Raw genomic sequence first — 13819 nt, forward strand, 5'->3', positions numbered from 1 at the left:
AAATCCTGAATAAATTCATTAGCTTTGCCCATGTTCCTGTATTACACATAATAAATATTACCTTAAAATACAAGCTAAAACTTTCAAATGCATATATCATCAAGAACATGCAGGAAAAGAGAGAGCTGGTAGTTGTTACTTGTAAGCTGTGGCTTGGTTTTGGGAGAAACCATCAGCCAGGAATAACCAAACCCTACAAAACTGGAAAGACTAATTCCCTCTGTGATAGCTTTACGGGATGAAGTTCCCCAGCCATTCTGTAGGGGCAGTGGGAATGTCTGATTATCACAGCAGAATCTTTGACCTTAAAAATGTAAGGAAAGTGCTGAGGGCATTCGTCTCTCATTAAGGATAATGGGAGTTGAAAGCTTTTAGAACTCTTCAGGACTAAGTCCAAAATTTGTACATCATAGTAGCAGCACAGATGTGTCAACAAGCAGGGCTTACTGAGGAGTGCAATTAATGTGAAACAAACTGTTTCCCTCCCCACCTCCCCCTCCTCGGCCCCAGGTAGTCCATTGGCTCTGCAAACCCAGCTCCCAGCCCAGTCCAGAAGCGACTATGAAAACACGGGATGTATTGATAAAGACAGTAGTAGCAGATTATTTTTTTTTTCTTTGAGAAGTGACCCAAACATATTGGTAATATTTCTGTCTGGAGAGTTTAACGTTTTTGGCACAGAAAATTTGTTCCTGGAACACAGCCTACTATAGACACAAAGTCATTAGCTGCTGGGTTATTACAAAGTTAATGATGAAAGACAGAAACTGCTAAGTAGGATATTGAAATGTGCATTTAATTTTTTTTTTTTTTTTTTTTTTGCAGTGATGATGGAAACAGTCTGACATTTCTAGTTGATCAAAAGGAAAACAAATAACCTCAGCTATGGAGAGAAAGAGACAGCTACAAAAAAGGGAATTTGGGAAAAGACTTTCTCTGGACAGCAGTCTTGTGGTAAGAATGAATATTTACTGAATTTACTGAATAGATTTTCTGTCATAAAAATATAGTTGTTAGAGGCAATACTCATAATGATGTACATTTTAAAGATGTTTATCTATTCATCACAATATCACAGCCTTTCGTGATTTTTAAGATTCTCCAGAGCGAAAGTGCTGGAGGAATTTTACAGCATCTTAAATAGAAAAAATGTCATCATATGGAAGCATGTCCCTGAATTCATTGGATTTACACAAGCAAGGAATCCAGACAAATATACCAAACTTGCAATTAAAATCCTACTCAGTCTCTGTGGCATCACTCGTTATTGCTTTATACTTAGTGTATGAGAGCTGTAGGTACCTGAGGTCATCTAATCAGAAATGCTTGTTTTACTGTTGAGGATACTAGGAAAAATTTGTTCACCACAGTGAATGTATAAACTACTGTAATAGCACCTAAAAGAGAAATGTAAATGCCACATGCTGTAAAATAATTGTTTTTGCTATACATAGGATTTTAATTCATTGAGATTACATTCTAGATTTATTTTTAGTTAATGTTCTCAAATGATGACTGAGATTAACAAGGAATTTTTATAGCTCTACTATGGATACATGACCGGAAAATGCTCATGGATGCTGAGCAGTTGTGTAAGAGGATAAACACACAACCATGTCAAGTACTCAGTGCGCTAGTGTAACAAATACTGAAACAAGCAAAGCTGAGAGAGCCAAGTAGACTTATGCCGTCTTTTTGACATTCAGAGGTTGTCTTCCAAGGAAGAAGTTTTTTCCTGGGTGTTGATAATAGAGCTGCCTCTTATTTTGAGTACTTGTGTTGCTGGGAGTGATGCTGGGAAGTGCTGGGAGCTGGTGGATTTGGCATTGGTAGCTGCTAGGGCTGGTTTCACTTTTTAGGGGTCAGTAATGAACACCGGTTTGGGTCCTGACATGAAAGCCAAAAATATTTAACTTTGCCCAATGAACTGTACTTCTTCACTCATAAATAATGAGTCAAATGATTCACGAAACTGTACGTGATTAACAGGAGGAAAGCAGAGCAGCAAGGCAACCAGACATTAGAGAATAAACAAGCACTCCCTTCCCAGAGGGTACCAATAGTCATTTGAAGTTTTCATCTCTGCTGACTTCTTGAGCAGACATTTGCCATCTCCTTTAACATCTCTTTACGCACACGTAGTGACTATGGGACCCCAGAGCCCTGTTGCCCGCCAGCCTGGGTAGCAAGGACTCACCCACGCCTGTGCTAACCCCATTGCAGGAGCTGCCCACAGCCCACTCTGGCCAACCACTCCTGCCTTGCCCTCACTGTGGCTTGCTGTTGAGATTTTCTCCACCAAAAAGCTGCAAAGACCTCCTAGAAAATAGAAACTCTCCTGTCCCATCTCTTTGGTCTGACTTCTGTACCCCCATGCTGTAATGTGTTGCCCTAATTTGTGGTGACCATTTGTCTCAGGCAAATTTAAGATGATTAGTCTACCTTGAATTTTGCACATTATTACAACTATGTAATTTCCTTTTAATTCACTGAGATTACATTCTAGATTTATACTTGTATTTTGGGTTTTCAGTCTCCAGCCTAAATCCTGCAGCTAACAGGTACTGCTGCCCTCCAAACAATAGGCCACAAACTATCAATATTTGCCTGGAGAAAAGAACACTCATAGTAACTGGGTACTGAAAGCTGAGGGAAATGCTAGCAATTGTGAATTTTGCGTGAAGATATTGCTTAGTACGGTGAATCATCGCTGGTTTTCCCTAAATGTTTTCACTGCTGCAATGGACTAGAGTTAGCCTTTACTTAATGCATTAAGATAGAAATTTTCTTTCCCCTGAGATGACAATGCGGTCTGCTGTGTGGATGGGAACAAGGAACTAGGTACGTCTGGCTTCCAGTCCCACCTACTGCTAGTTTGGGCTTAATTTATAGCCAAGATAGTGCACTATGCTTAATTCTTACCCTTTCCCATCAGGGAGGGGGAGTGAGAGAGAGACATTTGCCAATGTCATACGGAATGTTGCATGTGTAACACTATCAAAAAGTACTTTGTGTAATAATCAGTGCTACCTGCATATTAAAATGCCTATAATGACTAAATTAGAGGAGAAAGAGAAACTGTGGCTGCATGAGAAGGTGAAGCTTTCTCTCTGTTCTTCAGCAAGTGGTAAGTAGGGTGGGAGGCTGTACCCATGAAAACACTCTTCAGGCCCTGGTTTGAGGTCAATGAATTTCTGCCAGTATGTGCCAGCTGAAGATCTGTGTCTGATTGGCCCATGTTGCTGCGAAGGTGTTGAAGGAAACACGTGAGGGGAAGATGAAATATTGCAATATTTCAATATTTTGAACATATAAACCCATCATGCAATGAGGCTGACACACACAGTTTTAAAACAATGTCTTCTGCTCCGCGTGGCGTTTACAGGTTTTGCTTGCCTGTAGAGTTTCTCAGTGCATACATCCAGTTTCAGTACTTGTGTGTTACAGGTCAGTGTCCATCGAAGCCTTATATTGAGTAGCATATGTATAACTAAAGAGTGTAATCCATACATTTAATTAGAAAGATGTGAGCACTGATTGTTATTTACTGCCAGCTATTATTATTTCATAATAAATTGGGAGAAATGGTTTGAGATTCAAGTGCCTTCAGCAGCCTGTTAGTAAATCACACCGGATGCTCTCTGAGTCCATGAAATTCAACCAGGCAAAACAAAGCACTTTGTGTTCCTCTTATTTTCCGCAAATTCCTATTCTCCTGTACCTCCTCTTAATTGTTGCCTTCATACTGTATGTCTGCCTTCATTACCCCTGTATCCACTCCGTTACTGAATTCTGAGCACTATGTTTGAGTCCAGTCCCCTGCCTGTACAAGTCCTTCTGTCTCTCTTCTCATATCTCTTCCCAAAGGTTTCGTGTTTAACCTCTCAGGCATTCAGGGCTGGACACTCTGCTTGGAAAATCTGGCCCTGATTTGCTCAAAACCAGCTTCTCCTTGTTTGGTGGAGTCTTCCAGCATTATCGTATCGCTGAAAGAATTCCAAATTCTGTGTGTTTAAAGGAAACATGTTTCTACTTTTGTACTCTGGACCATGAGATACAAATAGGCGTTTCTGATAACATTCCTCACCCTGCCTGGCTGGGCTGCTTTTCCCATCTGCATCAGATTGTAATCTTCTTCTGGAATGTTTTTTCCATGATTTAATCTATAAGTATTGCATACTGATGTTTAAAACAAAAAAATTCCCTCTTCATCCCTCATCTTACGGACCTTGAATATATAGGCTGTGATGGTTTTTGATGGAAGAGTGAGAAAAGGAAAGAGTTGTTTCTGAAAAAAAAAAAAAAATGAAAAAAAAAGACATGGCTTCAAACTCCATAGAATATGGATCTGGGCCTTCAAAATATGAACATAAATTGCATCAGAGTGTTTTGTATTCAGGCCTATCCCATCAAACAATGAGTTTCAGGCTTCAGATGAGGAGGACCCATTTCAGAACCATCCTTCAAACAACATGCCAGTGGGAAATTTCATAGACATTAAAACACTCTTCCTCACACCACAGGCAGAGTAACTACTTTTTGATCACCTCAGATAAAGGAGTAAAGTTCAGTGTTGTTTCATATACTACTCTACCCCTTTCCAGCTGGTGTCTTGGGGAAATAAGCTTTACAATGAGGGCAAATAAACCTTTTTAAAATTAAAAAATATAAATGCACAAATATTTTCATGGAATGTGCTTGACAGGCTATGTTCTTTTAGTGAGTGATTATGGGCCTCATGAATATTTGAATTAATGCTTTACTGGAAGTTGGTACTTTGAAGCCATGTATTTTAACAAGATTCAGAATTCTACTGCTGTTAAGAAATGCCAGATAATGCAACAGAGGAATCAATATAACTGCCACCCAGGTCAAGGGGGAATCTTGCTGTTCACTTCAATGAAATTAGATCCCTATCAGCTTTTAGTCTTAATATCACAGGTATTATTCCAGAAATCTCTAGTATAGCCAATGGCTGTTATTGCTCTGTAGGTTTCCAATATTGGCAACAGGTTGGAGATTTTTTATATACACTCAGACGCTAATTTACATTTGCAGACAAACCAGGTAAGCCTGCAGTGACAATGATGTTTTATAGCTCCATGTTCATGTGAAACAATTATGAAATATTAACTTCATAACAATTCTTACAGGTAATGCTATGAGATCAGTTAAAGAAAATAATATCTTTGTAATTTCTGCCTGATATTTAAAAAACAAAATGTACCACCCAAGAAGGGTATACTTCTTACAGTTTCAATATCATTTTATACTACCTTCTTGTTTCATCTGTTGTACAAGTGATGATACCCTGTTTTGTTTTTATAAAGTTTTCTTCTGCAAATTGATTACAATCAAAACAGCACAACTCTGAAAATCAAACTGGTTTGACATAGGAGGACTAAAGAAGATCTCTGATTCTTTTTTGGTTCTAAATAACAGATCTCCATCCCATCATGTTGTTATGACATTAGTAAAGATATTTCATCATATATGTGGTTATAAGATGATAAGATAGACAAGAACTGGAGAATAAGGTAGAACTCTGTGTCCTTCTGGATTGCTGTGTAAGAAATTGAGACCAAAGCCATTGCTGTTATTGCTGTAGCGCTTCTTTTTAGAATTAAAATAAACTGCAAAATTCATAATGTTGATGGAATATATTTATTTGGAATATATTGCTTAGCTGTCACATACCTCCATGTCAGATTGTTTTCTGTTTAGGCTGGGATATATGGCTATTAAAAGAGAAACAGATCTTTCTGAAGAACATTCTGCCTTATCATGTGGCTTAAATCCTTAACTCCTTTAGGTTTTGTTAAAAAGAACAGCTTTACAAAGTGAAATAGTGTGACTATTTCATTATTTTAAATTTTTTCATTAATATTTTTTCCATTTAAATCTTTCATTTCAGCATATGTAGTTGAAAATAACTAGTGAATTAGTCTAGGTAAAACCAGGATAGAAAGGGATTTTCCTGTATTCTTTATTCACTTAACTGAGATATTTGAAGACAATTAATATGGAAATACACAGAAAATTAAAAATTGTACTTTAATAAAATTAAAGCCTGTATTTCCTGAATATGGGTATAGTGAAGACATTTTTGATGTGACAAGGTTTCTTTGGTAGCATTTGCAATTTATTAACTGGTATGTGGAGGAAGCAGCTTAGACAGGGAATGCTATTAAAAAAGCTAATGAAAGGATTGATTGTATTTCAGGTTTTTCGTACAGAAGTTCTTCAACAAAATGAAAAATGGAAAAAACCCAAACCCTGCACAGACCCAAAGCCAAGCTTTTAAGTAACCTGTGTGGGATGAGGAGAGTGTTAGAACGTATCGCTGCCACCAGGGCCACATTGCCTACTCTATTCACAGGGGTGCTCTTTGAAAAGAAAAAAAGCCCTGTCCTTTGCCTGATCCAAACTGTCCAGTTGTCTCCCAGACCCTTTTGATCAGGAAAAAGTCAATGTTTCAAGCTGTGCTCTTTATTTGTGTGGGTAATTCCCAGGCTGACTACACACGTGGTTGGCCCTTACAGCTGTGGTGGCATTTAGCTGGGGAGATTTGAGAACAGAATATCTTTTTGAAGCAGCCAGCATTTATCAAAGTAAAAGTTTTTGTTTTATTTAAAATGAGGCTTTTTCTTCTGAAAGCAAGCTCGGTGAAGTACTTCTCTGGTGGCTCGTGAACTGTGCCCTGCTGCTTTCATTCTGGTCGCACGCTCCCGTGGGGCTCTGTAGGATTAGCTTTAATGACACCACTTTGTTGTAATAAGGGTAGCAGTGTAATATAATGAATTGTACTGGGGCGTGGGAGTAATACCTTCGTACCTGCAGTTGTATTGGCATCATGTGCAAAAACACTAAGTTGAATGGGAGACCTTTTTTGAGAAGTGTGCGTTGCCTGTGAGTAATGCAGGGGGCTGGGAGCCCCCATTTGGGGGGTAAATCCAACATCTGTGACCTCTAATCAATTTCTAACACAGTTTAACAAATTTCTAATTCAGTTTTCTCATCAATAAATTGGAGATTATAATAATTTCTTACCTCATAAATATTCTAAGAACAGTCTGTTATTAACATGTGTCTGAAGCTTGCTTTGATATCTTTAGATGAAAGGTGCCACGGAGAAAGCGACATAATAGCAAAGCTGTGAAGAGTGCTGCGCCAGCAAGGCGGGAGGGGAACTCTTCCTATATGGGAATTAAATTCAGTGAAGGGAATAGCCCTGAGTCTTTGCTAGTTGACTGTGACATTCACGGTATGTCTAACATCGCTGTGTAACATAATGTAATCCAGCATTTTGAAGTGAAAGGTGGCATTAAAAATATTGTCTAGTCAGATGTTGGCTAATGTTCTAACATTTGCAGCCTGATTTTTTTTTTTTCCCACCTAAAACTGCGGCCGAATTCCTTATGAAACTGCAAATATTTTCCTGTGTATTTATTTGTGTGTGAATTTATGCTTTGGAATTTTATTCATCTGGATACATCAGAAGAAAAGCATGTGCCAAGGGCCTAATCAGGCACTGCAAAAGCACGGTGCAGCACTGGAAAAGACATGCAGAATGTGTCCCTCAAACAAATAGTTTTCAGAGTGTGTTGCAGAGGCAAGCTAACGCATCCGTAACATTCAGCACATACAGCTGGAGCGTAAGTCAAGGAGAACGGTTTAATAAAGGTGACAAGTGTGTTGTTTTGAGGTAGAAGGCAAAATACGGGAAAAAAACAGCAATGAAGTACAGGTAGTGTTAGTAACTTAATAGGTTAATGTTTGCACATTTGTAGGGAAAACCCTAAAATATAGAAGTGACATAAGGACTTGGTAAATCAAATTACTAAGGCAATATTAGAAAAGTCTATTCCTTATGGTAAGATTAGTATTGATTGCACTACTCTGCAAATCTGACAGTAAAGGCATCTCCTCCACAGACTGGGCAAATGAAGTGCTATCAGCTGTCTGTATAACAGACAGCCCTGAAATCTGCTCGAAACTGTGGAAAAAGAAAATTCCGGTGGAGGTAGAGTGTGTAAAAACCATCTAAACAGAAGAAGAACAGATTGTCTGTTGTGCACACCCAGTGCCTTTAAACACCAAGACTTTGCAAAAATGGAGCCATCTATAAATGTATTGCCAATAGCACATACTTGTCTGCATTTGCATTTTTAATAAAGTGGAAATCGGAACAAGAGCTCTGGTATATCAGGCATGAGAAAATACACAAGAAAGGAACCACCTGAATGGGTCAATTCACAGCAGAAGCTGGGGACAGGTGAGGAGAAAAGCAAAACCACTGGTGTGGGACAGCAGTGCTTAGGCTTTACTGGTATTAGCGTACCACTAATGCTAATAATGTGGGAAACACTATGGTCTGCCATGGGTTTAAGGACATCGTTTAGCAGCACAGCAGTCCATTTAAGGTACTAGAAGTAGAATCCGTATCAGCTTGGTTAAAGGCAGCATAAAGTCACTAGTTTCACCAAGTAAGATGGATGATGGCACTTCCATGTAGCAGTGCTGGAGATGTCTGAGTTGGATTTCATTTGCAGAAGAGGGATTCAAAAACAGAGAAGCGTGTAAAGCACTGGGTGTTCTGCTAGCAGGCAGTTACTGTAAGTGCCATTCCTGGGCTCTGGAGCAGCCTGGCAAAACCTAACATCATAATAAAAAAATACAGGGGCTGCAAGTTCAAAAGGACTGAGTGAACCCAGGGAATTGCATTAGAAGAACTAAGTGTTAGGCCTAATGGGAAGAAATGGCTCTATTATGTGCCAATGCCACAGAAAGAACTGAAATCCTTGCTTGGAGTAATACAGATACCTAATACTTTGATTAAAGCTAGTTTACACCAATAGAAACCAGTGAGCCTTTTCAAGAACTGGAGATGTGAATAAACAGTGAGCAGTAGCTGCATAATAAGCTAGAGAGGATGCTGCTTGAGGAGAAAATAAAAGTAAAAAGCCCATATCTAGCATTGAAAACAAGGAAATAGCGTGTGGAACGTGTTGCTCCTGAGCAACAGTCGAAACAATATTCCTGATGGAAGATGCCTCAATGGTTTATTGATCAAAAACTCTGACACCAACACAGGCAGAAGCGCGCTCCGAGAGAGGAATTATTCACCATTTGTTGCTGCACAGCAGAAGTTACATCAATAGGTATATATGGCGACAGGGTGACAGCTGAAACAGAGCCCAAGTCCCTGGAGAGCTTGCTTTGACAAACTGCTGGCTTTTGCTTTCTCATGTCTTTGGCACATAAACTTAAAGCGACAAACATGAGACTTGAAGGTTAAAATAAAAGCTTTAAGAGAAATTTCTGTAGCTGATCTGCCCTTGTTCATTGTCACAGAACTTGATGCAAAAGCGGAGGAAAACTAAGAAGTACAGAGAACAGAAAAGCTGATTTTACTAGTGCCTGCCAATTAGCCGGCAGATGGACTGAGAAAACCAGAGGGCAATGATATTCTGTGGCCTTTAAAAAAAGCAGGAAAAGCAGTCCGTATTGCCACAGAATTTCAGCAAATTTCCTTTCAACATCAAAATATTAAATCTGAAACAATTTCTAAAAAGCTTTTGAAGACACTGATTTTGCTGCAGAAGGGGAACTAAAAATGAAAACGAAGGAAAAAGCAGGGCAAGTGTTTGCATTTCTATTGAGAGTTATTCAGGAAGGAAATCTCAGCATGGTACAATACAAAATTTGGGTGCAACAAAAAGAAATGGGTGTCAAATATTCAAGTTGACAAACTCCAGAGACTGAACTATGTGAGGTTTCTGGTGATTTACAGTTTTGCATAGCAAGGCTTAGCAGCAAATGGTCATAGATTCATCGCAGTGCAGAGGAGACAGCTGGGTGCTGAGAGCTGATGTTTACAGGTTTTCTTCAATACCATCCAGTTAGGGACACGCGAAGGAGAAATCTTACTGTGGAGCTATTTGACTGATAGTAGATCTTCATTCTGGATGGAGCCTCACATCATGATTCAGAGGAGTTTTGATGATTTGCAACACGTGCACCAAGCTCTGTTCCCCGGGGCCTGCGGGAGTAGCTGGCAAGTGCCTGCCATCTCGTCCCCAGCTGGCTCAGCAGCACCCTGCCTGCTCCTGCCCGCTCCTGCCTGCTCCTGCCCTCTTCCTCAAAGATGCCGGCAAGGAGCAGGCTGCAACACAGGGGAGAAGAGCTGGAGCAAGTGCAAGCCTGCTCCGGGCCGCGATCTTGGACCACTCTCTCCCTTTCCCCCTGTCCCTTCCCCATCAGTTACAAAGTGTAGCTGTGACAGATGTAAGTCCAGCCCCAGAAGAGGAAAGGTCACGGGAAGCTTTGGATTTAATGTGAATATGCACACACGTTGCGTGGCCTGCCACATGATTATGTGCCTCGCTGTGACATAAAGGCTGCGTATCATCGGACTAGCCAGAGATAAGCAGTCGCCAAGGGAAATGGATATAGCAGGGACCCTTATCTAGGTCTATTAAGCCACCAAATGCAGCAGTGTAATTGGAGGCTTTGCCTGCCCAGATGTTAAGAGCAGAAGGCCGCCTGTAACAAGAGATCTGAGGAGATTGGGGTTAACTAAATAGGGATTTTATTGACAAACGTTTTAAAATGCTTCATGCCTTCAGCAATTAAACATAACACACACCCTGAGAAGGACAGGTTTCCTCTGTCTCTCACAGTTGCCTGATTCCACTTGAATACAGTCCCGGGGAGAAGAGAGAGAGAAATTATACCCGATGTTGTTTTACAGTGTTGATATAATTCCCTACCCCGCAAGACCGAGAATGGATAATGAGTACACCTCCTGCTAGTTCAGTCACAGCATCCTCTCAAATGTCCTGTTTTGAATATTGTTGCATCCCTAGAAGAATCTACATTTGTTTCATGGACTTGTGTGCATTTAAATGTACAAAGGGAAAAAATATCTCTGCAAAAAGGTGTGTAGGCATATCCAGATAGCTCAACCTACCCTGCTCTTCTTGAATTTTACTTATTTTGTCCACTTAATCACAGTGAATTTGGGATCAAATCAAGCTACAGCTTTGAACAGCCTGCAAACCAGAATTTCCAGCCTGTGTTAAAAATTCTGAGACTTTGATATTGATACTTGGTTTAGTCCCAGCTGCAAAATCCTGGTTTTGTTCTAAAAAAATATATATATACTTTTGGCCCTCTTTCTCATTTAATTCTATAGCTGTAATAGATGATGTGCACTAAAAGACATGACATACACTGTTTTGCTCCACAAGGTTACACTTTTGATCTTTAGATAAAGTGTGTCTTACTGAAAATTTCAGTTAAATCACACTATGCTTTGCCTTTATGGAATAAGTGTTTTCTGGTTAAAAAGCAAGCTGCCAAAGAACTGGCTAAATCTTTCACATGGAAAATATTCTGCTCCATGCTGTCAACAGAGCTACACAAAACTCTGCAGTGTAAATATGTCTTTTGCTCAGCACCCCTGGAGGCAGGGACATTCAAGGGTAGATACTCCGATAGCAGACATTTTTCTTTTCTAGGGAGTCTGTAAGTGCTTGTCGAGCTCTAATTGCTGTGAATGGCTCTGCTCGCAGTTCATTTCTACTTAGTTCTGTTCTTGCGCCTCTGAGCTCGCCTGTCTGCTTTTGCTTTTAGGGCCTCGTTTGACCCAGATAGGAAGTGAGCTGGGATCATCGCGAAGCATTTAAAATAATTGGGTATCAACAGCTGGCTTTATGGGAAGCTAACAGTGTAAATCCAGAGAGTTTTTATGATTTCAATGGGTATCTTTTCTAGTGTATAAAGTGGATCCAAGTAATTTTGGCTGGGAAACAGTTTCACAACTTATTTCTGTAATAATACCTCAGAGTTTTTCATTATAGTGAAAATCTCCAGCAGGTCTGAAGGGAAAAATTACCTCCACTGTTTCCAGACACCCAATATGTTTTCCCTTTGCTTGAATTTATGAGTTTTGGCCAAGATAACTCACAATATGATCGTGTTTCAGGGTAGTGGTTTCTTGCGCTGAATCCCAAACCAACGTGTAACTGTTCAGAAAGCTCCTCTGTGTCTTTGGCGATGTACGCATATGGGACTTGGCTCTCCAAAATCCTACCAATCTGTTTTCACGTCCAGTGTATTATTCATTGTGTAGTGTATTGAAGCAGTTTTTTGAAGTACTATTTACTTCCCAACTTCTTTCAAAGTTTTTATGGCATAAATTGCAGTCCTAGTCAAAAAGAGCAAGATTTGACTCTTAATGAAAATTCTTTTGTTTGTATTGCTCTGTAAGTAGGTTCAAATATACCTTTGTCAAAGAGCTTTCCTGAAAGACAAGTGCTTGAATCAAGTGAGTCCACAAGCTGTAATGCAGAATTCCTCTTAGATTGAAGCATTAGACCGGGACAGAATAGGTATTTCCATCCTAGAAAATTCAATTCATTCTTTTGATTTTTTTTTCTTGTCAACTAAAACTATTTTTTTACTTAGAAATATTGAAAATATCTCCTCTTAAACTGAATTTACTGAATTTACTTTCTTCCCATTTTTGCTGCAATGCCATCAGAGAGTCATCATTTCTATGCTGTACGTTCCCCTGCTGCCCAGCTACCCTATGGCACGTGTGGAGCCCCGGGTTACACAGCTGTCATCCTCTGAAGTGCTGTCTCCGGAGGGGAAGCAACCCCAGACTCTACCTGGTGCATGAGATGGAGGAGGTGGGGGTACTCAGCAGGGGAACTACAGAGCTCTTTGTGACCTTAAACACGCCATGCCTGAGACTACAAACAAAAACTTTCTGACTCATAGTAAGAAGGGGTGTGTGGGCATGTGTGTGTGCATTGAATTTGTGTGAATTGCTCCCAGAAATCAAATATTTTCTATTATCCTAGTGTAAACCCATTTTTTAATAATAATATTGCCATTTTCCTTCAAAAAATCTGATTTTTCTTGTGGAAACTGCCATCTCCTCTAGACTAGTCGATAGAAATACAAGATGATGCTTTTACCTTTGACCAATCTATCTATCTATTGCATTATTCCACTAAGTAGAAACTTCAGTGGCACTGGTTAGATAGACATCTCACCAGGAAAGCACATACCCCAATAGGTTACGGTGACAGAATCTGACATTGCAAGTGTTTACAACTTAGTTCATTGGTGTCTTTTGTATCCCTTCAGCTCCAGGAACCTCAGTGGGCTTTTTCCTGATGTTAATCTGTCTAAATTATACAAGAATCAAGTTAACATCCTCTGTTTATTCTATAGCTGTTTTGATTTAAACATTTTTAGTTATCCACTAGTGTCTCATACCTGTTTCTCCTGCTGTTACTGAGAGTTGGATAGGACTTTTCTTTCATGTTTTGTCTTTGTAAATTGGATCTTCTTGTGATACTGAAGCACACTGGTTGTCACTGGCTAAACAGCAGGTTCCTCCTAACCCTCTTCCGTGTGTGGTTCTGTTTGATGGGATTGTTATTTACTTTCCAACCACCTTGTAATCTTGGTTTCATCTGCGACTTCAGGCTTTCCTTTGAGTACCACATCAACTACATTGTCAAGGCTTTTTTTTTTTTATCCATGTAGGAATTCAGCAAAGCTCAGGTCTTGCTGTCTCAGCAGGACGCAGAAGGTTTGATTTATGTCTAGATAACAGCACAAGTCGAATTATTGCAGTAGCTGGCTCACAAACTCCCAGATTGGCTGCTACATGGTATTCTGAAGTTTGTGCAAAATTCACTATATGGGCTAAAGGACACACAGTTAAACGTGCCCAGGAGTCAGCATGCCACACCTATACAAGGCAGTGAATTATTTTTGAATGTGGCATTCTTTAAAC

The 13819-nt window shown here is 39.8% G+C and overlaps 1 protein-coding gene across 1 annotated transcript in view; it reads left to right on the forward strand.

Annotated features, from left to right (window-relative positions):
• Window positions 1-852: 852 nt before the first annotated feature.
• Window positions 853-13819, forward strand: part of NCKAP5 (NCK associated protein 5) — a 371629-nt gene continuing 358662 nt past the window's right edge. Inside the window, exon 1 of the mRNA XM_063340758.1 lies at window positions 853-954. Within this exon, the coding sequence (XP_063196828.1) occupies window positions 886-954 (69 nt within the window). The 5' untranslated portion in view covers window positions 853-885. The remainder of the gene's footprint in view (window positions 955-13819) is intronic.

The sequence above is a fragment of the Chroicocephalus ridibundus genome, chromosome 7, assembly GCF_963924245.1.
Source record: "Chroicocephalus ridibundus chromosome 7, bChrRid1.1, whole genome shotgun sequence".
Lineage (NCBI taxonomy): Eukaryota > Metazoa > Chordata > Aves > Charadriiformes > Laridae > Chroicocephalus > Chroicocephalus ridibundus.